The 26,757-nt window shown below is 37.4% G+C and overlaps 2 protein-coding genes across 5 annotated transcripts in view; both read left to right on the top strand.

Annotated features, from left to right (window-relative positions):
- Positions 1 to 9: 9 nt before the first annotated feature.
- On the top strand, positions 10 to 23,927 carry rhpn2 (rhophilin, Rho GTPase binding protein 2). Of its 3 annotated transcripts, none has more exons than XM_043244968.1 (15): positions 10 to 219; positions 3,996 to 4,111; positions 8,431 to 8,559; positions 12,870 to 12,954; positions 13,438 to 13,515; positions 13,653 to 13,777; positions 14,118 to 14,284; positions 14,940 to 15,127; positions 15,672 to 15,828; positions 16,379 to 16,498; positions 16,602 to 16,796; positions 17,381 to 17,457; positions 19,660 to 19,806; positions 20,915 to 21,073; positions 22,203 to 23,927. In XM_043244968.1, the coding sequence occupies exons 1-15, from the start codon at positions 151 to 153 to the stop codon at positions 22,443 to 22,445; spliced, it is 2,055 nt and encodes a 684-aa protein (XP_043100903.1). In that variant the 5' UTR covers positions 10 to 150; the 3' UTR covers positions 22,446 to 23,927. The 3 variants fall into 3 exon arrangements, with proteins under 3 accessions (XP_043100903.1, XP_043100905.1, XP_043100904.1); XM_043244970.1 differs by having other exon boundaries at positions 17,381 to 17,427; XM_043244969.1 differs by having other exon boundaries at positions 12,879 to 12,954.
- A 1,554-nt stretch (positions 23,928 to 25,481) lies between these two features.
- cep89 (centrosomal protein 89) overlaps positions 25,482 to 26,757 on the top strand; it is a 61,799-nt gene continuing 60,523 nt past the window's right edge. For both annotated transcript variants that reach the window (XM_043245963.1, XM_043245964.1), the window contains exons 1-3: positions 25,482 to 25,736; positions 25,968 to 26,074; positions 26,298 to 26,453. In XM_043245963.1, the coding sequence (XP_043101898.1) occupies positions 25,644 to 25,736; positions 25,968 to 26,074; positions 26,298 to 26,453 (356 nt within the window). In that variant the 5' untranslated portion in view covers positions 25,482 to 25,643. The remainder of the gene's footprint in view (positions 25,737 to 25,967; positions 26,075 to 26,297; positions 26,454 to 26,757) is intronic.

Below are 26,757 nucleotides of genomic sequence, written 5' to 3' on the forward strand. Positions count from 1 at the left end.
AAGGCAGAAAGTGATTAGGAGAGTTTGCACAACAGTGGATCATCAGCAGACATCCGAGACTTGCGTTCCTGAGAGACACACACCTGTCGAGCTGCAGCAACGACTTCTACTTTCTGAATTTCATCGAGGCAGTCGGTTGACAATTCAGAAATGACGGACGCTCTTATTCCCAATGGTTGCAAGACCAACGGACCGGTGGAGAGTGGCTACTTCAAAAAGGTCAGAGTGACTCCCGAGTTTCATTTCCGTTTTTCTCGGTGTTTCGGAAGGCGATGATGAGTTCATCTGGACGTTGTATTTTTCACTGTCTAGATGAATACGTTGCACGCGTTGTATTGGAAATATACGTGACTAATTTGTATGTTCACTCGCCAATCGTAAAACGTAAAGGGTTGATAACAAGTGAAAGACGTCTTCTTGATTAGATGTTTGTAACAGGATCTGCTGGAGAGGAGCACACATCTGCGGGGCATGTGGACGCTGGCGAGCTCTGATGCCCGCAAACAATGCCAAGCCAAAGAGTTTAGACTTTCTCTTTTAAAGGTTCAGCTTCCTCTCGGTTTTTGTATCATATTCACAACGTTAAGCCACCTTCTTTTGCCTTTTTAATATTTACTTAATTTTTTATAGCAACATTCCTTAGCCACAAAAATAATACGACTAGCTTAACCCTTAAAAATTACTTTCAGGTATTTCTAATACAATTAATATTTTGTGATTTTAAAAGTGGACTCGCAACTGACTATTATTGTAATGGTAGGTTAATCTCACGATCATTTAGCTGATTAATTTTGATAGTTGGATGAGATTCCAACTATTATTTATTGAATTATTATTATTATTATTATTATTATTATTATTATTATTATGTAAAATATAAAGGTATAATACAAACGTATTATTTCCCATCCTGCCTTGTAAGTGGTGTCATGTAGATAATGCAGTGCAGTTTGAAGTCAATGTAAACAAATGTAGTTAATGTGTACGTAGACTACGTGCAGAAAGGGGTTAACCCTAAACCGATTGCTTACCTTTTGACAGTAGTTAAAATCACAAAATTAAAAATGCGCTGACTGGACTGGTACAGTGTAGGAGGAACACATATCTGGACATATTACAGTATGTTTCTACTCCATTACAATTACAAAAAAGCTATGTGTTTGCAAGAATTATTGCAATCTTTTGCTGAACCGTTATTCCGTTTTGGTGGAAACTGTGGTTACTGGGGTGAATTATGGACCTTACTGAAAGAGCTGTTCCTGGAATTTGCTTATCTTACGTTTTGACAACTGATTTCATTCAGATTCTGCTGTGGTCATGGTGAAGTTGGCTCGGTGTTTGTAAATAAATGTTTTCGTGCAGTCTGCCCTGAATTGTGTGATGGAAATGTGCGCATGTACATGTTTACTTTGGACTTTGGAAGAGTAACTAGTGGCAGGTTTCTGGCATTTATCCTGGATCTTTTATCCTCAGGATTTTTTTTTTGTCAGTGTGAATGGCAGCTGAAGAGGCCCATTGTCTTTGTTGAGCTCTCCTCTCTTTATGTCAAGAGTATCTGTTGGGCTTTTTGTTCATGGCTTCTTGTTTGATGTTGAACTAGACCACTGCAGTGATCAGTTTTAACACTTTCTCTTTAAATCTTTTTCTCAAGTCCCCTTCACATGAAACATAGAGTGAAATTGGCTTTTCTGAGTTAATGTGGGTAAATATGGTTGTTACTGCATGGGTGGTTGGATTTTAAAGGAAAGGCATTTTTACTCTGCTGCTGGAAGTAGTTGTGTTTGTTCAGTATATTTCCTGTGTCTCCTTTTCATTTGTTACATTGATTCTTTGAAAATGAGTGTGGTCGCCATTTGCAGCGAGAAGGTTTCAGACCCATTACCATGTGGGGGCTGGTTCAGAGTGGTGATGTGGTTTTGGTCCAGTTCCGCCTGAGCTGATCCTGCTTGGGCTATGGGGCTTGGAGAAACTGAATCGCAGATTCAGCATGTTTTTCCAGTGTTCCTCCTATTAACGTTGCATCTGCCCAGTGAAAGTGCATAGCCAAACCACGAGCATTAATGAAACACAGATGCTCCAGTTTCACGTCCCGGCAAAGGCACGAGAAGCCGTTCGGAGCTTTACGATTAGCATAGCATGGCTTCTGTGCAGCATTATGCAGAATGAGTAAAGTGAACAAACAGCATCCATGAGTAAGAAGGAAAGAGTGTGCCTTAGCAAAAATTAATCATTGATCAGAACGTAATGCAATTTGCATAACTTTTTAATGGGTGTTTACTGAAGCAAAACTTCGCAGAAACACGGCAGAGATCATGGGCACAATTAAGGCTGAAAATAGAAATTAACGTTTGTTACTGTGATCACATGTTTAACCGCCATATGTAATGGTTGCATAATGTTGAACACTTATACAACTTAGTTGAGGCCCTGTTTTCTCTCTCACTTGCGCCCTGGTTTGATTAGGGCCCTGTTTCTGCTCTGTTTGCATTGTTAGTTGAGAGGTAATTGTGTGATTGTGACCGAAACACTGTTGCACTGGCAGCTCTTTTGGTTCTGCTCGGCTAAACATCGCCTTGGTCAGTGTTCTAGAATGTGCAGAGGTCATGTTGGGTCCCTTTGACAGCCACTATTGCGTGTACTGAGACAGCCCATGTTTACACCGCAGAGGACTATGCTTTTTCATTTCGTTTCAGATTGCTACTATCACATTCAAAGCGTGATAGTGCAAAACTTGTTAACAAAAGTGACAACCAAATAATATAATTGAGCTGGCATTTTCAGTCAAGCTGTATCGTGAGAACAAAACCGCACTGGACAGCTAGTGGTCTGTCATGTCATACAATACGAGAGGAACTCTGCACTGCACATGTTCATGTCTCAAGTGTGCAGGGGTTTTTTTTCACGTAGGGTTTTGGTAGCTCATAGAGAGAGATATGAGCCGTGTGTCATCTGAAACTTTAGATGTACATCATCCAGAGTGGTCTTTATCTACTGTTACAAATTTTAATGCCACAGTCCAATAATTAAGACATGATAATTGTATTTGTTGTTAAATAATGTTTAGTCGAAAAAGACTTTGTGGTATTATGAAAGTCACCTTGATATTTGCTCCAGTCATTGCCACTGACTGTTCTTCTAGTTGATATTCATTGCCTTTGCACGGATGCAAAATCGGATTGACTTCAGCAATGTGTGTGTGTGTGTGTGTGTACAGAGTGTATTTTTGGGCTAATTTACGATCAAAAAAGGTCAGTGTTTAATAGTATAGCGATACATAAAGCACCATCGACGCACAGGTTGCTTTGTTGGCCAGTGTGGGGAAGTTAGTTAAGCAACTCGAATAGTGCAAACTTTTTTCGAGTTTGAATTAAATTCTAGATCGCAAAGGTTCCTTTTGAGACCGCTGGATTTCAAACTTGCTATCTGTATTAAAAAAAATTAAAATTGTGTGAACGTCAGTATCTGCTTTTACAACGTAAACAGTAAATTACCATAAAATTGCCTGTTGGACTTTCCTACTGTGTGACATCCGCTGTTCACACAAGCAACATTTATAAATCATCAGTTTTTTGATGACCAGAGACATTAGAAGAATTATTATGCCATAGTAAGCGAACCTGCTTTTATAAGTTGATGGTACGTTTTTACTGTAGGATCTTATGGAATGTTTTCTCAAGATTAGAGCAGTAAGAAGTTTGCTATTTTAACCGTTTAGATTGATACCAGCCTCCTCCCTCCGCTATCAGATTTATGACAGATACTCTCCATAGGTGTGTTTGGGTGGGAAATTGATCTCCTTACGTCATGTACTGGGTACGCCACGCCTTAAAAACATTACAAGGTGTATCTGGCTGGCATGTGCTTGTGTGTTTATCACTTATAGACACGGTGCTTCGTAAGAATGGCAGTAAATTCGTTTTAGATTAGCTTTCAATGAAGAAACTTGTCACAAAACCATCTGAACTGTTGTCGATCTCCTTCTCTTTCTCTGACAGGGATGTAATCCATTTGCTCAGACAGGCCGCAGCCAGCTGCAGAATAAAAGAGCAGTTCTCAATCAAAAAATCATCAAGCAGATGAGGATGAGAGCTGGAGCAGAGAACCTTCTCAAGTAAGTCAAGCCCTCTTATGTGTGGACACGAACAGGAGGGCAAATGCTGATTCATCACCCTTACCTTGCATGTTATGTGGGAATATGAACACATACGCAGGAGCTCTTTCCCTAAAAACCCAATTAAGTTTTTCTGTTTTTGTTTTTTAAAGAAGATACCATAGTCTTTAGATGATTGTTTTTCTTTGTGTACATAACAGCATGTGTGTTTAAGTGTCTGGCACTGGACCGCGCAGCACTGGCTCTGTCGGGTGAATCGCTGCCCCGTTTTAGAGGAGTCATCTGCTCTGTGTGTTTCAGTCAGATGTCTTGCTGCTAACCTGTCATCAAAACATTTCTTTTGTGTGTATGTGCGCAGAAGCTGGAGCTCATGTGCACACTGATCTGGCAGTCAGGTGTGCATTTTTACCTTTAGATTTGGAGTTGTTGATAGACACAGTAACATTGTGCCTTTGTTAAAAGGTGATGACTAAAGAGACTGGGAATGCTGTGCATTTTTACTTTTCAGACCTCCTATGTGTGAAGCTCACATTGATGCATGCAAACATAATATTTTCAACTCAAATATAAACTTGCTTTGCTTAGAAAAATGTATCATGCATTAGGGCTGCACAATTAATCGAATGTCTAATCGCAGTTAAAATGATGGATGACCCAATTTTGAATCTTTTATATTGTTCAAAAATTGTTCAAAAAGGCAATAACCGTTCAAAGTCCACACATATTATTCTGAGTGTTTAAGATTTTTCTTTATGCAGATTGAGATTGATCCATGGTTTTAATTATAGTTTTAGCTTAACATTATAACACCGTGTGTAAATTTTTACATTTTGTTTTATAATCCAAAGAAGGAACCAATCCAGTTGACATTTATGGCTTAGCAATATAGAAAAGGAATAAGTTTTTCAGTTTATTTATTTTCTTATAAAAATATGACATGAAGTTGCTTCAAACAATGGTGTTAATCATAAATGATAATCTCAATTACAATTTCAAGTGAATAATCGACAATTATGATTTTGTCATAATCGTGCAGTCCTAGCATGCAAATAGTTTTCTGAACACACTAGCAGCCAGCTGTCAACTGTGAAAGGCTGGCACTGATTTGAATAGTTACTATAGCTGATCCAGACAAACAGTGTCTGACTAAAAAACATGCAAAGTATTATGCAAATAATTTTTTAGTGTCACCTTTCTGGTGTCCTGTAGCACGTCAAGGGAAAGAGTTTCATTCAAATTAGACATCAAAATTTTATTTACAGGTTTATTGCCTTTCTGAAACAAATCATTTTTTTATTTTGAATTGTTGTTAATAATTGTATATATCAGTCCATAAACATGTTTATTGTATTAGTTTGTAACTAGCGCCGTGTGTTGAGTAATAATTGGTCAGTGGAAACCAAAACCAAATCAGTAGTCTTTGTTGTTGTAGAATATAATAAATGTTTTTCTAAGTGAGTACACTAACTTCTTATAATTGGCATTCAATTGACTTAATGACAAAATTGACCAAATTCTCCATGTGTCAGTGTTGAGCAGTGTAATATTTTTAGCACACATTACTATTGTATTACTATTACTAATATTAAATGAATATTTACACAAACTACTATTTTTAAAAATAATAATTTCAAAAGAAATTTTCATTATTTTTTAAAAACATCAGCAGCAATTACTCCAGTATTTGTCACATTACTGTTTAGAAAACCTTCTTATATGCTGATTTGGTGTACAAAAAACATTTCTTATTATAAGTGTTGTGCAGCTCAATATTTAGTTAGTTAAAATTGGGAATTTTTTTTTTTTTTTTTTTAATTTAGTAAAAAAAAAAAAAAAGTTTTTAATTTTTGTCTTTCACCTGCTGAAATTTCAGTTTATCCCTGGGCTTAATGTTAACACAAATTATGTGAAGAAAATGTTCTGTTCTGTAGGACAAGGAAGCTGTGATTGTACTTTGGCTTATAGGACATCATTTGCCTGATTTGTAACTGAACGGTGCTACCAGACTGTCTGACAGATTTGTATCAGCTCTGTTCAAGGAAGCATTTATATAAATTAAATGTAAGCTGACAGGAAACATTGACATCTAATCACCAAACGCCCACATTCATACCACTGCAGACACTCAGAAAGGACAAGTAGCCTATTTGTGAAGTTTACAGAAATGCATCTTGTTTTAAAATCTCCAGCTTATATATTGGGTCTCTCAAAAGCTGCCAGAGCTTTTCCCTTTCCGACGAGCGCATGCTGTAACATGGGACAAACCGGTCTCCATGGGGACGTTAAGTGTGTCTGTTGTCTGCCTGGTTTTGAAGGACACACCTGCTGGGTTGGTCCTTGAAGCGGAGCGTTCGATTGGCATTGACGTCAAAGTGCTTTTAAATCTTATTAGAACAATGAAGTTTGGACAAACTCTTTTCAATGGGAGACCAGAAGCGAGCCTCCTTTCCTTTTGATGTGATCTGGTTAGCGTATAGCCTGTGTTTGTCGAGTCATTGTCATCTGGCGTTGGCTGCAGTTTGGATGGATATTGTCTGAGTTGTCTGAATTTTTTAATGACAAAGAACGTTTGTATGTGTAAAGAAATTCCCACTAGTCAGCAGGTGACGGTTGTGACGGGTACACCGGTGAGGTCACTGCGGTGCTGTGATGTTTGCAAATGGCCCTGAGGTCTTCTGTCAGCCCGTTCAACACGTCCACGTAGGCACGTATGCAGACTCTCTTAAAAACATGTCAGCAGAAGCTGTTAAAATTAGACTGCTTGAGAGGGACGGCAACGAGTACACGCAAACACTGCCTGAGGATCTCTGCTGATAGTTCGTCAAACACAAATGCTTTGTTTAGTATGTGATTCAGAGCTGAAGAAGGCCTGGTATGTATTGTAACGATATACGTGAGTCAGTTTTATGGCCCTTCATTAGAGCCGGATGCCGGAGTGTTTTCGGTTACCTGAGCTCATTAATATCGGGATGGGGTGGGGGTGGATGCTTGCTGAATGTCTTTACCTTCCATTCATAGCTGCTCTATCTTCAGAGCTGATCTGGAATGTTCCCTCATTCATGAGTCTCAGAGGTTTGTGGTTCATGGTAGAAAGGATAGCCACATAATAGATCAATTGTAAGGAAGTCGTCTGCTTTTATGAACCTCCCTCTCCCCCACATGCTTTCCATAATGTTTTTCTCTTTCTTTCTCTGTCCGGCTCTTTCTCTCAGATGTAGGAGGCTGTAGTCCACATTCTTGTGTGTGTTTGTTTGAGTGAGCTCACAGGCCCAACCGGTTTCATTGAGTGCTAATTTTGTGTGGTCCTGCCCTGCTAACATGACTCTGGGTTGGCGTGTAGAATAATACTGTATATGCACATCAAGAGGTCTTTTAAAAACATTTCTGACCCCTTCTGCTGTTAAAATTGTACTACCGTGTTAGAAAATGTGAAAAGCGTAGAAAGGTTCGTGTGATCTTCCACTCTAAGTTGTGCTTTCATCAGTGAGAGACGTGTTAGGTATTCTAAGTACAAACATGACTCATTAAAGCTGTTTACTTTAAAATAAAACATCCTCCATTATGTCATAGGCCTTGCTAAAATAATTAATCATGTCATTACGTATAACGCATGGAATCATAAATATTCCTCTGTATCTTAACATTATCCTCAGATTTACAAGTTTTTTTCTACGTTGATATGTTGTCATGATTTAATAACAATATTTTTTTTTACTATATTAATAGTTTTTTTTTTTTTTTTTTTTTTTTTTTTTTTGAAGCTATTACAACACTGTACAAATAAATGCATCTGTTAATGCATATATGATTTGTAAAGTATTGCATGTACAATTTTATAATAAAGTATTCTTTTACCCCCAGGTATGTGTTTAAAATAGAAAACAGTGATGGACAGTTTAGCACAAGTGTGATGTTGCTTGTTTGAGTAAAAGGTCAAAAGTCTCAGGTTCAACCTGACCTGCTCACCTTCACTCGCTTCCTCCCATTGCCCGAAGTTTAGAATAGCAGTCCCAGATAAAACCAGTGCGCTATGTATATTTTCTTCTGTGACCTATATGATTTTATTTACTGTAGTAGTCTATTTAGTGTATATTTTCTATATGCAGCAGAATTCTAAAATCTTTTCTTTGACAGACGTGGCTGCACTGCCCGCTTATTTCTATCAGCTTCTTTGGAGCAAAAAACAAAGACTCCAGTCTTATCAGCTTCTTCTTTCTGTACTGTTGCTTCTGTACATTTCAAACTGATTAAAATGATGGCGTGTTGTGAACTCGGTCGCACGTGACCTTAGCTTATCCTCTCTTTTTCTCTCTTTCAAGGGCGACATCCAATAATAAGGTTCGGGAGCAGGTGGTGCTGGAGTTGAGTTATGTCAACTCAGATCTGCAGCTTCTTATGGAGCAGCTGGAAGGTCTCAACAGCTCTGTGGAAGTTTATCAGAACGTACAGTAAGTACACGCAGCACTGATTAGGATGAAGAAAGATACAGTGAGAACATAACTTGAGTCAGATTAAGATCCATTCTAGAAGCAGAAAGCACTGTTAGTACTCCTACTCTTAATCACTCATGTCCGGTTCTTCTGGACACTCGTGGCCTCCCTGATGCGTTACGGTAATGTAAGAGGTGTGTACAGAATGATATAAGAGCCGAACACCTCTGTTCACTGCCCTGGACCATCACATTTTTCGTAGTAATCTCTTAGTCAATTATGTGGAATGTATGGTGAATAAGCGTTAAAGAGAACTGTCATGATTATTAGTTGTTAAAAGCATAATCCAAAATGACTAAATGTTTCATTAAAAAACACTGAAGGGCCATGGATTGTGCAGAATTTTGTGAATGATAGGTGTTTGAATTTTTGCGGAAAGCCTTTTTTGAAATTTCTGTGGCTACAAATTCCACGTAGACTTGCAAATAAATTTTCCTGTGACGTGACGCATGCCCCAGAAACGCTTTAGTCATAAGAACTTTAAGTTTCTCAGAACTTTCTGTTTGGATATTTTGAGTAAACTGAAGGACAATTGAAACGTTTAGAAATTAGAAGCTGCACACGTCATTCTGTAAAAAATTAAATCAAAACTCTGATATTTTATGAAACACTTTAGAAGTTATTTAGCAAAGCACTTCGTAACATTTTAGTCAATGTTCCCTCCCGTTTTTTTTGCATTTAAAAATACTATATTCATAATAATATTAACCAATTCCTAATGGACAAAATCAAGTCTCGTCACAAAAGAAAATTTCGAAATAATTTCCATTTCGACAAAAAAAAAGTTTAAATTCCTATAAGGCAAATTTCATATATTTTTTAAAAAAATATATGAAATTGAATTATATATGATAAATAATGCATCAAATTGGTTCTGATAAGTCAAATGATCTGTTTCTCCTTGAACTGCAGGGTCTTGCTGTAAATTCTTGATGCTTGATGGCTCTCTTAAACGTTCCACCTGTGAGATATTGAACATAATCACACCGGTTTCTATAGGCCGGTCTCCTCTACTGCTGCTCCCCATGCTCTCCCTTATTAAAAAAAAACTAACCAGCATACACCCTTATATTTTTGTAACGTTAAAAGAAAAGACAAGAAATAGGATGCAGGCTCATCGTTTAATCGGTTTCATCTTTTTGAGTTTCTTGACACATTAATTCCCAATCAAAAGAGACTCTGTTCAAGACTGATCAGACAGGTTTACGCAGAGGTGGTTTGACAGGTTGATAATTCTGGTGAATCCTAAAGCTCATCCTCCTGCCACATTCGTCCCCCTCACATGTCAGAAGAGTGTTTTCTTTTTAATTTTGTGTTTTTGTTACCTTTTCCATGGTATCACAATTATAGCATGTAGTTCTCTTATTGCCATCAAGTTCTCTTCTGTCTCTCGGCTAAGAATGTTCATAACCTAAAACCAATAGCAATAGTGTGAGAAATACGTTTCGTCTATATTCAAGGACGTTTAAGTGGTTCTTTAGAGATACAAACCTTACAGCCAATATGAAAGGATTTAATAATGGTGCTGCAGTCATGCTTTTGTGACCGTCACGCTGTGTATATGTTGTTTAGTTCGTAGACCTTGAGTGTGTTTCCTTGGTTACTGTTGGATTCCTGTCCTCTTTAAATCCTCTCTAAGCCTTCTTTTGCCTCTCAGACCACTGAGAGCGAGAGTGTGTATGCACGTATGCACCCTTGAGTGTCTTTGGCATGCTTCGCCATCTGCACAAAAACAACCGTCTTTCTCTGCTCTGAGACAGCTCAGCCATATTTTCAGCTCAAACCCTGCTTAACTAAGCTGTTCTGGCCTAGTTTTGTATCAGCATTAGCTTCATAACATGTTGAGGCTTACAGCTTTGAGTTTTTCCTTCTGGGCCAAGCAGTAATGAAAGAGTGTTTATCCACTATGCCTGGAGGGTTCATAGTAAACCAGAAAAACCTCCTGCAGACATGCACCTGATTCTGAACCCCTGACCTACATCTGTAATTACAACTCGCTGCAAAGCTCTAAATATGAGAAGCACTTTTTTCTCTTCTTTTTGGAAATAAAGGTTGGTATGGGTTAAAGGGTTAGTTCTAAAATTAAAATTGTTGTCATTTACTCCCCTTCGTGTCATTCCAGACTTGTCTGAATTATGTTTTGTTGGGAAACCCAAAATAAGATATTTTAAGAAGAATGTTTTAATTTGTTGTGTTGCCCTTCTTCTTTTAATTTTCATTTTTGGCTGAACTATTCAATTTGCCAGAATTATATATATATATATATATATATATATATATATATATATATATATATATATATATATATATATATATATATATATATATATATATATATATATATATATATATATATATATATATAATATATAAGCTCACTTTAGACTATACAGGTATGTTCTATAATTTGTGCATTTGGCTTGATTCTGAATTATACTCAAAAATATATTTGTTCCCTGACAAATTGTTAGAGGAGTAGTTTTGATTTAGATTTTGGTCTCTTTATGTTTCCAATTCTTTTTAGTTGTTTTGGTTTGTACTTTTTATGATTATTGCTGTGGAGAAATTGTGCTAATACTAACTAAAGCTCTGCTTACACTCTTCCTCTCCACTGCAAATGTTCTTCAACTTTTTGCAAACATGCTTTATTTGTGCTGTTAAACAAACAAAGACCGTCACCTCCTATGTGTGACTGAGTGTGAGAAAAGGAATATTCCCATTGGTGCAGTGTTATCACCTGTGTTTTGTGAAAAAATTCCAACAGAACAAGGTCTTCCTGTAGCTGCACACAATGTGGTATTCTCCATCGCACCTGGCTGCTAGCTTACTCTGAGAGAGAGTGTGTGTGTCTCAGTACAGAACTGCATTCTTTCTTTCTTTTTTTTTCAAGCCCCTACACCCCCTCTATCCCTCTCTGTCTGTTTTTGAAACAAACTTCTTTTTTTTCTCATGGTCTGAAGAGAGTGCAAAGGAACAAAACCTGTCTTCTGTGTTTTCTGCAGTAAATGTTCTCCACAACCTGATGGGTTTGCATTCTTAAAGTTTTAATTGCATACAGTAGTGTAGTAATTCAACACATAATGCTTGTTACTTTCACACTGGAAACAAGTTTCTTTCAAACTCCTAGAGATTTGGTTACACTTTACAGAAAGGTCACATTTATTAACGTTAATTAGTTTTGATGAACTAAAGAATGAACAATGTTCATGCATAATGCATTGTCATGTCAGTGCTCACTGAGGCTGAATTTATTTAATTTTAAAATACAGTAAAAATCTTGTGAAAAAGTTCTAATTGTAAAACAACCTTTTTTTTTTTTTTTTTTTTTTTTAAATATACTTTATAATGTTTTTCCTGTGAGCTGAATTTTTAGCAGAAGTTACTCCAGTCTACAGTGTCACATGGTCCTTTAGAAATGATTATAATATGCTAATTTCATCGGTCAGTCATTATTTTATTTCTAACTGACCCTAAACTTAAATGGTAATGTATATGAGTCAAGTTTAACCCAGATTTATAAGTGCTGTAAATGTAATCATAGTTGATCATAGTCTGCTCTGTATGATGTGATATTTTCAGTCATTTCCTCCTTATCCAGTAATATTTCTCACAGATATTTCCCCAAACCCCACCAGGGCCGGACTGTTATCAGTCATCTAGACTCAATCAGGACAGAGCTGGACTGCCTCTCATCAGCTCACACTCATGTGTTCTCTCGTCTGTCTTCACTCAGACTGCTCTGAGCTAATGCCCCACCAGTGCAAGCTTTGTCATTAATGCAGTGACTCCACAAACATAAATATATTGTGTATGCTGTATAATCACATACTTAAAAGTGTGATCAGCTCAAAATATAGCAGACTCTCAGACTTAGTATTTTTCTACCGTGCAAGTAGGTCATTGTGGTTGAAAACCATCTTCTACTCTAAACTGGCAAAGAATTGTTGTCTTATTGGTTATGTGTGACAGGGGTCAATGCAAAAATATATATCAGTTCTAACTTCTGAGTCACACAGAGAGTAGGAAGTGTGGTTTTGCTGAATCACTGGCTTAAGAAAGAACAGTCACACTTTATTTTAAAGTCCAATTCTCGCAATTAGCAAACCACTAACTCAAACCTTTGATTTGCTGCTTATTAGAAGGTAACTGTTCAATAGGGTAGGACTAGTTAATAGGGAAAACTGTTACCGAAGGAACTGTTTCTTTCTTACTGAAAGTGTTCTCTTCTTGGTTTTTCTAAATTTAAAATTCTGTTCTGTCTTTTATTGATTTCACAGAGAGACATCCAGCATCCCACTCATCCCTCTGGGACTGAAGGAGACAAAAGATGTGGATTTCTCAGTTGCTCTCAAGGTCAGTTTCTTTCACACCGCCCCCTCAGTGTTTACTTCAGTTATCAGGCCTTCAGACAGGTGGCTTTTGAGAGTCTCTAAGCTTTTCGACGTTAAAACGGAAAGTAGGTCACAGCATAATAAACAAGGAAGACAGAGTCTCAATAAAACTTTAATAGTGGTTTTGGAAGTCTACAGCGATGTTTGATGTTTGCCTCTTATTATCTTATAAATAAGTGGGTGCTGAAATGTTTGTTGAGAGACGAGGATCAATCAGATGTGTTTTGGTATGCTTCCAACCTGTAATTTAGCAGAACTGTAATGACATAGCAATGTTGAATCTATGACACTGTGTCATTGTAATGTCTGTTTTCTCACTACAGACAGGTTTAGCAAGGGGAACAGGCCTGTGAATACACAACTGTCTGGCTTTTTTGTGCTTGCTTTGACATAAAGAGTGAATGGATAAGAATTAATTTTTTTTATTCATTTGTTATTTTTACAGGACTTCATCCTGGAACATTACAGTGAAGACGGCTCAAACTTTCAGGATGAGATTGATGACCTGATGGACCTGAGACAGGTATGATGTGACGTCTTTGTAAGTTGTACGGTTCGCATCTTCTAAGAAATAAACTTACAGTAGACGGGTTCAGATACACAAGGCTAACCAGTGAAATCTTTTCGTAATGAATTTACGGCTTGCATGTGTTTTTATAGGCCTGTCGGACCCCCAGTCGTAATTCTTCTGGCGTAGATTTGCTTGCCAACTACTTCAGTCAACTTACCTTCTTAGAGACTCGATTCTTCTCTCCTACACGCCAGATTGGCATTTTCTTTACATGGTAGGTTGCATCTCACCCACACCAGCAGTAATGACATTTTACACCTCTGTATCAGCTGTAAACATCACAACTCATTCAGAGGAAACGCAAAACTGGTCTGACTGGGTTGTCAGGTTGCCATTGTTGTTTTATGTTTATACATTAGCTTTTTCATTCATTTACACCATTGCGACAAAAGAAGTTAAGAGTAAAAATAAAGAGAAAATTATCATTTAAAAAAACTAATTAAAATTAATAATGAAGATACAATGTGCACAGCATGTAATCAAATAAGATAACTTTTTTTTTTTTTTTTTTCTTTTCAGTGTCAGTCTTAACACATTTTTTTGTGCCTACGCAGGTATGACTCTTTTACCGGTGTGCCTGTGTGCCAGCAGAACATCTCTCTGGAGAAAGCCAGCATACTCTTCAACATGGCAGCTCTGTACTCCCAGATTGGAGCCCGCGCTGACAGACAGACACAAGCTGGACTCGAGGACGCCATCGCTGCCTTCCAGAAATCTGCAGGTGAGAGGTTTTAAGTGGATGCACTTGACCAGTAAAAGTGAACCAAACCAACTTAGAATGTCAGTAATGTGGTACAGATTTGGATAAGTTTGCAAGAAAGTAAGGAAAGTATCCCGAACTGGCTCTGATGAACTGTAGATGAACTCCTGCATCATGAGAACAGACGTATATATGGGTTCTGGTTGTGTTTCAAGGTGGAGTGAACATGATGCACATGATTCTTCCTCCTCAACAGCAGATCTGTCAAAGGCTCATGGGAACTCAGTGGCTTGTGTCAGTTTTTAACCTCCTTAAAATAACAGCAGCATAAAGAGAGATTTGGCTGGCTTTCTTAAGCTATCAAAACAGCCAGCCCCGCTGTCTTTCATCACATCGAATGTTTTGTGTATCTCCACTGGAAAGAAGGACCAAATATGATCTCTCTCTCTTTGTTATTGTTATTGTGATTATGACAAAGATTGATTGACACATTGTTCTACAACTCTTTTGTAGAATTATTAAAAGACAGAAATGACAGTGTTTTTGTTTAATTCACACTGATGTTGAAGGCAGATATAAGGGGCTTGATGCATGCTGTAATATTAAATTCTGTCTAATTTTGTGTGCGTGACTTTTTTTTTTTTTTTTTTTTTTTTTTGTGAATGTTCTGCTGCAGGTGTGCTGCACTACCTGAAGGAGACATTTACACACACTCCCAGTTATGATATGAGCCCTGCTATGCTGAGCATGTTGATCCGGCTGATGCTAGCACAGGCGCAGGAGTGTTTGTTTGAGCAGATTACTCTTCCAGGAATCCGAAATGAGTTCTTCAGCCTGCTCAGAATAGCCCAAGAGGCTGCCAAGGTATTAAAAAAAAGCGATATCATGGTGATTAGCTATTATTAGTTAAACATGAATGTATTTGATAAAAAGCGATCATAAAGGTTACTTCATATAATTTTTTGTTTTAAACTTCCTATTCATAAACAATCCTGGAAAAGATCACAATTTTCACACGTAGCACAACAAATTTCCACAAGTAGTAAAAAAAAAAACAAAAGAACTTAAGCACCAAATCAGCATATTATAACAATTTCGGAAAGGATGTGGTATTTAGGACTGGAGTAATGACAAAAATGATGACGAGTAATGATGAAAATTCCAAAAATGCATTATAAAATATGTGAAATTAAAAAATGGCTCCTTTACTGACTTAAAAATTGCTGTGATGTATATTTCGTATGTTCTTTCTTTTGTAATTCAGGCTTTGATGTCTCTATAAGGAAACATTTTTACATATAAATACATGACCTATTGGTCTTATCAATATGCGGGTCTGTTTCAAAGCCTACAGTTACTCCTCTGTCCTGCTTGTGACATTTACCCCCTCTCTCCTTTCTGTTCTCAGGTTGGGGAGACCTACAATGAAGTTCACCAGTCCATGATCCAGACCCCCATTAGGAACAACGTGCCCTTTTTCTGGACCACCATGTCAGAGCTGAAGACCAATCACTACAACTCTCTTGCCCATTACTTTGTCTCCACTGCTCTGCTGGACCACCAGTGTAAGTCAAGCACCCAATCACAGCCCTTGGCCACCTCTCGCTGGCTGACAGCCCACTGGAACCTTTAAAAGGTTACCTTTGTGTCTCATTCATAGAAATTGTTTCCTTTTTCTTTGGAGAGTTAAGGATTCAGGTATCAGTGCTTTAATGGACTTTTATTCTGAGGTGGGTTTTTTTAAAGAAAATTGGCAGGCAGAAGAAAGGCAGAGATGGTTTTGTATCTCGGGCTGCGTTTGACACTGTTCTGATAGACCATGCCAGAACAAATGGGATTATGTAACATTCTTGTTGTTATTCAAGCAGTTCCTCCCCCATCCCCTCTTTCTCTCTTCAGGTTTTTTTTGTCTGCGTGACAGACAGTTTTAGTTATCAAGGAGTTCATTTGGACTCAACAGACCAAGTAAATACACCGTGGGATGCGTAAATGCCATAACATTTAACATGGCCTCTGTGCAATGAGATAATTTACAGGAATGTACTTGTTTCCCGTTTTACCGAGCAAAACAATGCAGTATTTATATACTGTTGATTTATGTGTTCGTATGCGTAGTGACACCCAGTGATGATGAGGACAAGCAAGAGAAGGCTCTGTCACAAGTGTATGATGCCATGCCAGAGGGACGCTCTCCTTTTGACATCCTGAAGGATAAGGATGAGAGGAGGCGGATAGGTAAGAGGCTCCTACATACAGACAGTCAGGCTACAGAGAGTGTAAATGATTGGGATATTCCACCAAAGCACATAAAACTAACATTTTCTGTCTGTTTGTTTAGGTAAAGCTCATCTGCAGCGCTCCATCATGGGACACGAAGAGGCCATCCGCACACATTCTCGCTGTCGACACCTGCAAAAACTGGACATCCTGAGTGACATCCTGCAAGCTGGCCTCAAACGCTCTCTTACTAAGTTTGAACAAAACGACAAGGAAGAGGAGTTCACAGACTACATGCTTGCACCAGATATCATCTGTAAGTGACAGATGGACAACTGTTATTAATGGTCACACTAGAGTTTTTACTTTTTTTCGTAATTCAAAATTCAAAAATAGGCAGTCTTCACTGCAAAATTTGTGTTCTTTTAATTGGGCTAAGAATCATGCCTTCACGATACAAGATCCGAGGGCAGAGTTTGTTAAACTTAATCCTTGGAACTTGAGTGTGAATGGAGGTCAATGGAGCGAAACGTGTAAGGTGTCAGAAATGCACGCAAGTCTAACACATTTGTATCATAAACACTAATGCTTCCGGATGTGTCCTGGCACATTTGATGCATGGCATTTACTGGTATCAACAAAAATTCTGTCTCGGCTAATCATGTGATTGTGCTGTTATTATTGGCTCATTATGTTGAAAGATCTGTTGTAGTTTATTTTTTGGTTTAAATCTAAAAAGGAACCTTTGTGCAGTAGTGAGGATTACATTTTTAAACTCTGTGCATTGTTCTAAATGAGATTCTCCTGACAGAACGTGCATCATACCTGAGAGAAGCACAGTGGTATGTTCAGTTGACAGAGTAAACATGCAGTGACCCTGTTTTTCTCCTCCTCTGTTAGCTAAAACAGAAAAGAAAGCTGAGATGGAGATTCCAACTGCCACCAAGGTGAAAGTCAAAGACCTATTCCAGCGGCTGGTATGTGGGCTACTAATTTTACTCAAGACATTTCAGGCTCCTTTCACAGCACAGGAATGCTCTTGCAAATTTGCTGTATTTCTTAGTACACAGAATAGTTTTACGTAACATCTAAGTATTCTGTGAGCATGTGTGCTGTTGAACAGACCCATGATGATTCATCTGTACACACTGGCCAAACAGACCACAACCCCAACCACCCATGGTTCTAGTTTCATGTATAAAACCAAAATACTGCAAGCAGTTGGGAATGGTTTCTTGTAATTTTGAATTCTTGGGAAATCTGTTTGGTCAGTCTGTAGAAATTTATACTTTACAATACTAATATGAATAACCCTGGTTTGAACATGAATTTCAAATTGGTATGACATCTTGTTACTATAACTTTATAAAACTCAAATCAAACATGCCATTACTATTACCTTATTCATACTTAATGTTAAGAGTTTGTTCAAATCCCTAACATTAAGCATTTAAAGTTGTCGCAATGTTCACTGTTTGTCCTCAGACAAATAACTCTTTAAAAGCTTGTGATGGGGAGATGTGCTGTTTTTTTAAAAAAATCTTGATTTCTCTTAAAAACATTAGCTTTTATGAGAAATTAAGTTTGTAGGATGGATACGTGAATGTAAAAATTATTTCGGATTATTGTAGAAAATACGATCTGCGACCAACAACTGTTACAAATTTTTGTGTTTTGTTTTTCGAGATAAGTTTTACAGTCTTTGAAGCCTGATTACAGTTAGAAGTAAAAGGCTTAATGAACTACACCATGATCTTATGATTACCATTGCTAAACTTCTAAAGACTTCAAATTGTTCTTTAAAAACTTTAAGATAGAATATTTGGTTTGAAATAGCTTGAACACAAACACAATGAGGCTATATAAATAAACTAGTGAGTAGATGACCTTTTCCTGTTCAGCATGATGACATTAACGTACCCAACATCCTGTAGCCACATATATTTTAAGAAATGTGAAAGCTTTAAAAAGATCATGGGAGGCATCTTACTGAAGTATTTGATGTCATATAATAAAATGTGAAAATGTTTTGATCTTGTTAACCTTATTTTAACCAAAACCCTTCAAAAACGTATTTATTACAGGGCAACTAGAGTCATGACTCTTTGTTTTTGAGTTAGTTTCCTGTAACACTAGGTTTTTATCTGCAGTAAAATCTTATTAAATTAAAAAAAAAAGAATTATTTTGACCGTGCTAGAGCTTTAGAATTGTAAATCTGGTGTACAGAACTGGAACATTCGAGAGGCACATTGACGTATATATTCCGTTCCCTCCGGCTGTGGGGAGCAGGGTAATTCAGGTGAAGGAGGCAGAGTTTATGATGTGGTTAGTTTTATGGAAGTGTATGTTTGAGTTTTACCGCCTTCAGATGTCTGAGTGAGTTCAAAGAACCGCTGCTGTGATCCTGTAGCAGTTGCCATGGGCACTTTAAATGACCCCTCTCTTGAAATTACATTTCCGTAGTACACCAGGAGTTCAGTTTTACATGTAAGCTTTGATAGTCCTTAATCACGTTGAGTGGCCTTTCTGATGCAAAGGTCAACCATATGCTGCATACGCCTTAAACTAGTGGTTATTGACTTTTTAAATGGATCGTTCACGCAAAAATTATAATTTTGTCATTTACTCGCCAACAATGTTGCTCCAAACCTGTACGAGTTTCTATTTTTGTTAATATTGTGAAGAATGGTTGTAATGTTCAACGTGTGAAAGACAGGTCTACATGCTTGTAAAGACATGAGGTCGAGTAAATGTTAATGAGAATTTTAATTCTTGGGTGAACTATTTCATAAAGGTCTGAGACAGTGGTTGAAGGGCCTCCTATCTATTTGATGTATCCACCTAAATTTAGATCATAATCTTGGCCCCCCTGCAAGCTTGGCACGGCCCAAAAGTGGGCCCCGGGACCTGAGGTTGGGAACCACTGCCTTAAACTCTTCAACCTTAACATCACCTCAGATGGTGGTGCTTTTGATGATAGTATTAATAAATAAACTTTCTGCACCATATGAGCAGTAGCATTCGCATATACTGTGTGAAGTAAGTGTGTCAGCAAGCCACATATTTGGATGTTGAGCAGGAGCCAAGGACGACCAGGGTGGCAAGTTAAAAACACCCTGTGTGTCTGTGAATTCGGTGAGTTGCTATAGTGATTTGGTGTTGTATTTGTGTTGTGTAGGGGCCTTTGTCAGTGTTTTCAGCAAAGCAGAGATGGTCAGCCCCGCGAACCATCAGACTGAGACTTCAGGACAGAGACCTCGGATTCACTTTGAAGGGAGACGCACCCATTCAGATACAGTCACTGGATCCCCTTTGTCCCGCAGCGGTGAGTGTTTACATATAAACCCAGGCACAAACACCACTAATGTATGGCCCTATGATTTCCATGATGCATAAACATGGAATGTGGAAATACAGTCCTAAAAACAGAATTTACCATATAACACAGAATATCACAGAATTTGCCAAATTTCGGATCGATAAATTGAGTAGGAAATTAAACTGAAATGCAATATGGACAAGTGTCTGTGAAAGCCTTTATATATGAATTCTGCATGTTGCAGAGGCAAGGTTTTGTTTGCCACACACATACTGAAGTGATGTATGACGCTTGCAGTGTTTTCCGTATCTGCCACCTCAATGCATGTTATCATACAACGTTATTATTAAAAAAATACTTTTAAAACTAATATTTACCAGAATTCATTCATTCAAAAATGTAAATGTACAACACTGCATTTCTGATAAAAAAAAAATGCCTGGAGAAAAGGAATACAGAAAAAAATGCCAAAAAATGGGGGGTTAAAATAAAACATATTTAATAAGGCCATAATAACATTAGATCACTCAAAAATAAAACATTGTCATATGTTGTGCAAAACATATTTTTTTTGTGTATGTGGAGCACAAGCTACTGTGAAGAACCATTTTGTCCTTGTGTAAACATTTCCCTCCCCCTCTGTTTTATTGCATTAATTAATACCATGTTGTCTTGATGAGAAGAACAAACAGAACCAGATAACTGTCATGACATTTATCAGAAGTGATAACTTCTTCCTGTTTCAATTAATACGTGTACATGTCCCCTAAGCTGAGGGCAGAAAATGTAATCTTTGACCACAGCAATTGAAAGAAAACAAAGCACACACATTTATCCACGCCCACTGCACCTGTTTTTGACCACATGAGTCTCAAGCTGTCTCAAGCAGCTGTGTGTCTCCCACAAATAACCCCTCATTTTTGTTGGAGCAGATGAGCGAGTCCTCTCAGAGCTGATCTCTATGGTAACAGCAGTGTGGTCGTGCCGATAAACTCGTACCATAAATATCTGAAGTGGCAAAGCGCCACTCTTGCAGGGCGTGATTTACTTCTCTGACCTTTTTCTGTCTTTCCTTTTTTGTTTCTTTTTCTCTTCACTATCTCTTCATCACCAGGCTGAAGGGCTGAAAGAAGGAGATTACCTTGTTGCTGTGGGCGACACCGAGTGTAAATGGCTGGGAGTGAGTGATGTTATGAAGCTTTTGAAGGATGTGGATGAAGAGGGCGTCGATATCAGAGTGGTCAGCATGTTGGATAGCAGCAGCCAACCAATGGTAACTCCATTTGTTTCAGGGTTTTCTTTGCCTTCCATTCCTTAATTGGTTGAGGAAATATTGAAATATCCCATTGACAAAATACGAATAATTAAGTTCATTTAGATAAACTAATATTAATAGTATAGTTACAAATTTGTATGCTCATGCTACTGTTTTGTTTGTTAAAAGAAGTTCATATTTTTATTCAAAAAGGATGCATTAAAGTTAGTGCTGTCAAACTATTAATAGCATGAAAAATGAAGCTTTCGTTTACTTAATAAATATACACAGTATATGTATATATTTATATAATATGAATTACATGAATATAAATATGCTTGTATGTAAACTTTTATTTTAGATGTAATTAATCATTTGAAAGCACTAATTAATCAATCAACTATATTTATTTATTTATTTATTATTATAATTTTTTTCCCTAAATCAGAATAAGTCATTACAGGAATAAATTAAATGGCAAAATTACTTCTTTTTTTTTTTTTTATCAAATAAGTGTTGCCTTGGTGAGCATAAGTGTTATCATCATAAACCCTTAACAAGCATTAGTTCAGTCTTTAATCACAAAATAAAAAAAACACATTACAATCCATTTCATGCGTTATATCCAGTCTTACTGATTATAACCAATCTTTTCACCAGTAAACATAAATCTATTTTTAATGTTTCTATTAGTCAGTATTCATAAACTGTTTTTGACAAGGTTGTAAGATCTGCTGTGTGAAATCGCTTGTTCACATTTAAGTGTTTTGCTGTTGTTTTTTGTGTTTGTGGATGTTGATAGACACTCACCAATGTGCAATCAGCCAAATGAAACCTCCGTAGAAGCGAAAGCATTATAAACTGAAGATTAACTCATAATAGGATTACATTCTCATTAATTCAACAAAACAGCTCACCTATTGTATCCAGGTTTATGTCAGAGTGTAACTGAAAACCTTACAAATACACACACAATTTTAGCCATTGTGATCCTAAGTTTGCCCTAGATAGAGCAGAGTTTGTGCAATAATTCAGGAAAGCTTTATTAGTGTGGAAATGTCAGGTTAGTGACTATTTAATTTTTAGAATTCAGATGAAGTATTGCTTTTTGAATTTAATCCCCCATCATCTCTCTGTATCTCTGCAGCCCACCAAGAGCGCGACGTACGGCGGTCTGCCGAAGACTTACTCCATGATCTGCCTGGCACATGACGAGGATGATAAGAAGTCCCGCAAGGTAGCAAAAAAACCATCGTTCCTCAGCTGGGGTCTCAAGAACAAGCAGAAGAGCGGCAGTACGCTGAGTCTGCCCAATGCGGATTACAACGGAGCCTGGAACCGACCCTGCCCTACCTATCCCAACTCGTATAACGAAAGCGCCCTCTACTAAACACACAAAACTGGATTTCTATTTACACTGAAGGTGTAACAACACAATATGTCACGAGAAATGAGAGGGATTTTTTTAGAAAGATTGAAATCAATTACAGATGAAAATGTACATTTTGCACAGAACTACAGTATAAACACAAGTGTAAGCTATACTTTTATTCCTTCATTTAGTTTGGTCGTCTAGAAAATCTCACCAATAAATTAAAGGAGAAAATTGTGTTTTAACCAATCAGTAGATAAAAACACAGTGTATGCTGCTCAGAGTATTTTTATTATTATTATTATTATTATTATTATTTGTTTGTTTTATTATCCTTGTACTGAATGGTTAAATGGTGTGATGAAGGATTTTTTTGTTTTTTGGTGGCGCAGACAGGCATCCTCCTCAAAGCCTGTAGCTGACATACAGACCAATACAACAGGGTTCTGTGATATTACGTCTTCGCAGTGGAATTCAATCACTGTAGAAGAACAACAAAATGTAGAGGAGGACAGTGAATAGCTTTTGCCCAGGGAATGTCTATACAATAATACTATTTTGTGTAACTCAAGCATTTACATACACTGAAGGGAAATACCATGATAGTTGTCCACAGCCTAAAGGTTTCAAGCAAGAAGGATAAAGAAATATAGCAGTGAATACAAATGCCATTCTTATTTAACCTTTGTTCCATGTGTTTTACCTAGCACTTCTTCAGTGTTGGAATATTTCACTGTCTACAAAGTAGATTTTTTTTTTATACACATTTGATAATCAAATAATTTATATGCAAAATAAAGAGAAAAAATATCTATATAAACGTATGTATTCATTTGAAGTATTAGAAGTATTTAGGATTTGTATTGTGAAACTGTAGCCTGATGTATATAATCATGGGTTGTTTTTGGCTACATATTTCTTTCTGTTACTTGGTGTATGTTCTTCTCTTTTGTATTGCGTAGCTCAAAAGGTAAAATGGCTATTTTTTTTTTTTTCATCTTTTTCACATATATTTAACTTTTCATGTACTTGTAGAGAACACTGCCTCTCAGAAGCCTTTAAAATGCCTTACCGCAGTCTACACTGACAAACATTTAACTGTGGATCTCCGCTCCTCGCTTGTAAATACTTTATTAATGTCAATGAATGTATTTTACACATTTATGTTTCTGCAAGTGCCACATTGAGAATTAAAATGGCAAACACTGTTTCGAGAGAATGTTGACATTGCAAGGTTACATATTAATGATTCTTTGAAAAAGCTGATGTTCACGGTCCAGAATCTGCATCATTGCTCTAAATTCTAACTTTGCTACAAAAGGTAAAGCGGACCTCTAGTTTATTTGCTTTTGTGTCGACACTTTGTGGACCGCCGTAGTGATAAGGAAATGTCTGGACTGTGATGTCTGTCTGAAATGTACATTGTTGCCTATTTTTGTTGTACAAGTAAATCTCGATCTAAATAAAATAAGGGGTCAAACAGTGGCTGTTTTTATTGTGTAAGCGTGTACTGTGGTTATTCTGTGTAATCTTCCCAACCGCGCCAATTATGCATAAAAATAACGTTAAGAAAGCAAGTAGTTCTTATTATGCAAGCAAGTAGGTCTTAATACAGATCATGCGTGAATAAGACTCTTTTGCCCTAGTTCCTTCTTTTTCCAATTTTAACATACTGTAATATATCGACTGCTTGAGACTTGAAGAAAGAAATTTACACTTGGCTTTCTTCATGTGAGAGGAAAAGCGTCACTCGTGTTGTGCCCTGCGCACATGTGAATCAGGGCAGTGAAAATGTGTGGTGGACTAATGGATTTTAAATCACTCACAGACTGGGGAATTTTATGGTGTGGCTTTGGTTGGGTTATTAGAGAGATTGCTTACCAACGCCAGCAGTGACGTCACAGTGGTTAAGTGTGCCTGTGTGAGAAACACAGAGATGATGTCTCTGCATCTTCTTCAGCTGCAGAACATTAAGACGGAACATCACAGATAAATCGAATCGAGGACTCATTCAACAATTGCTTTTTTTTCCCCAAGAACTGACGTTTTACCAGAATCGCGTACATACCCCACACTGTTTTTTTTTTTTAACTGGGAAACTTTCTAGTATGACTCACCCACTTTCTCCTCTTCAGCAGCCTTCTGAAAGCATAGGGAGGACGCATTTAACCCATTCACTTACAAATGTTAGAAGCTGATATCATTGAAATGAATACTAGTCCATCAAATAATTACTGTATAGGCCTATTTATTTGTAATATCCGTAACAAATAAAATGAAACAGACTTGTGAATCAATACTATGTCGTTTGAAGATTATATACTAAGTATAGAAGGTTTCACTCCAGCAGGGCTGACTCCACAGTTAGCACACAATAGGATTAATAACTGTTAAATCTCTATTAGATGTGATGCTGACCTCTTTACTATTTTCAGTGCATGCCTGGTGTATTTGTGCAAGATAAATAATAATAGCAAAAGTAGTAATAATAAGCCTAATAAAATAGTAAAACGAAATTGATGTAGGGGCACAGTTCTTGAAAAAAAATATCAATTTCGATCACTTGAAGAATTTCACCATATTAATATAACATATAGTTTTATGCTCAAGGATGTAATGAATGGTGTTAATCTCAGAGCTAGAATTTAATAAGAGTTTAATAATGTTTTTGAATCAGTCAGTAATGGACATCTGTCACAACAGACACATTCAAGCAGGCTTTCATTTTGGTTAGGCTACATTGAAATTCTTAACAGTGTCACAAAGCCCGCAAGTCTTGGTTTTATTGTATTTCATTTTTACTGAAAACGACATAGAACGACCGCTAGACGATAGAAAATGACATCCTTAATTTTCTCAAGCACCTTTTTTCCACGTGTACGTGGTCTTTTTGGGTGAACGAGACGTCCCTCTACCGGGCAACTGCCGCACTAGGAGGCGGCGCGACGCCGTTGCTAAGAGGATTAAACCGCAACGCTGATTGGTTGAGCTGCACAAGCGAACCAATAGGAAGAGTTGTTATATTTCAAGGGTTTTCGTGGAAAGCGTCTAGTTACGTGAAGTTGAGTGGAAGCTAATAAGATTTCGAATACAAACCATGTCTTTTTTTTAATGTAAAATAACCTATAAACCGTTTCTTTCTTGATACATAGCTTTGCTACACGATAACGTTAGTTCTAAAATGAGCAGTCGTGACCGCGGTTGTAATAAATCCTAATGTCAAATCTCTCACCAAAACGAGGAAGTTTGTTGAGGAACATGTCATCCAAATTCAACTTCAGCTTTAGAAGAAGAGAGAAGAAAGAATTTGTAAGTCTTCTTTTGCGTAAATATAACAATATAGATTACATTTTGTGGTGAACTAATATAGTCGCTAAAAGCCCGTGTTACTAAGCAACCTATAAAAAGACACCTTAATTCAGACCTATGTATTTATTTTCTTAGCAGTGGCAATTGGTTGCTTTACCATGTGTATCCTGTGATGTAGTTGTGTCGTAAATGTAATCCTGTGTGTTGTTGTTGTTGTTGTTGCTGTTGTAGCGGAATATAGCTCATGGCTTGATCCCTGCTGCCACTATTGCCCCCAGACCTGCTGTCCCTCGCACTCCTCCCCCGCGAAGCCCCAACCCCTCTCCAGAGAGACCCAGGTATACTCACAGACCGTACCCCTCATTCATTCATATCATGTTTGTTCTTCTTCATCATCTCTCAATGCATTTATGAGATTTGAGAAACTCACTCATCGTCTCCCGTGATGTTTTTATACAGCTATCTTACAACATAGCTGTTTCAAGATTATTTTTCCAATTTCTTTAAACTTTTTTTTATTATTATCTGTAAACCTTGTAATCCCTCTGATAACTGTCGCAGGTCTGCCTTGGCAGCTGCCATCTTATCCTCCTCCTTGACGGGCCGTACTGTTGCCATTCCCCCTCCACGCCAAAGATCTTACTCTGAGAGTGATTGTTCATGTGCAGACAGCCGATCTGCCTTTGAGCCCTATGCTGCCACACAACTTTATACCAGGTATTATAGTTTCATTGATCTTGATCAGAGATCCCCAAACTTTTATTTTGTGGGTGGACCCCCGTTGACATAAAATATTTACGTAAAGAAACCCTGAAAGTTAATATTTCACGTTCATGGATCTCTGATGTTGGTTAAAAATGGTAACATGACATGGAGGTTAGCAGAAAATTTGTAAAGTCATTCTAGACTCACATAACTTGCTTTCTTCAATTAATTTCTTTTAATTAAAATAAAACTGGTGCTTTTTCAGTGTATGAAAGTGAATAAGCCCTAGGAAATAAAAAAAAGCAACATATGATTG

Source organism: Puntigrus tetrazona, chromosome 7, assembly GCF_018831695.1.
Source record: "Puntigrus tetrazona isolate hp1 chromosome 7, ASM1883169v1, whole genome shotgun sequence".
NCBI classification, from domain to species: domain Eukaryota; kingdom Metazoa; phylum Chordata; class Actinopteri; order Cypriniformes; family Cyprinidae; genus Puntigrus; species Puntigrus tetrazona.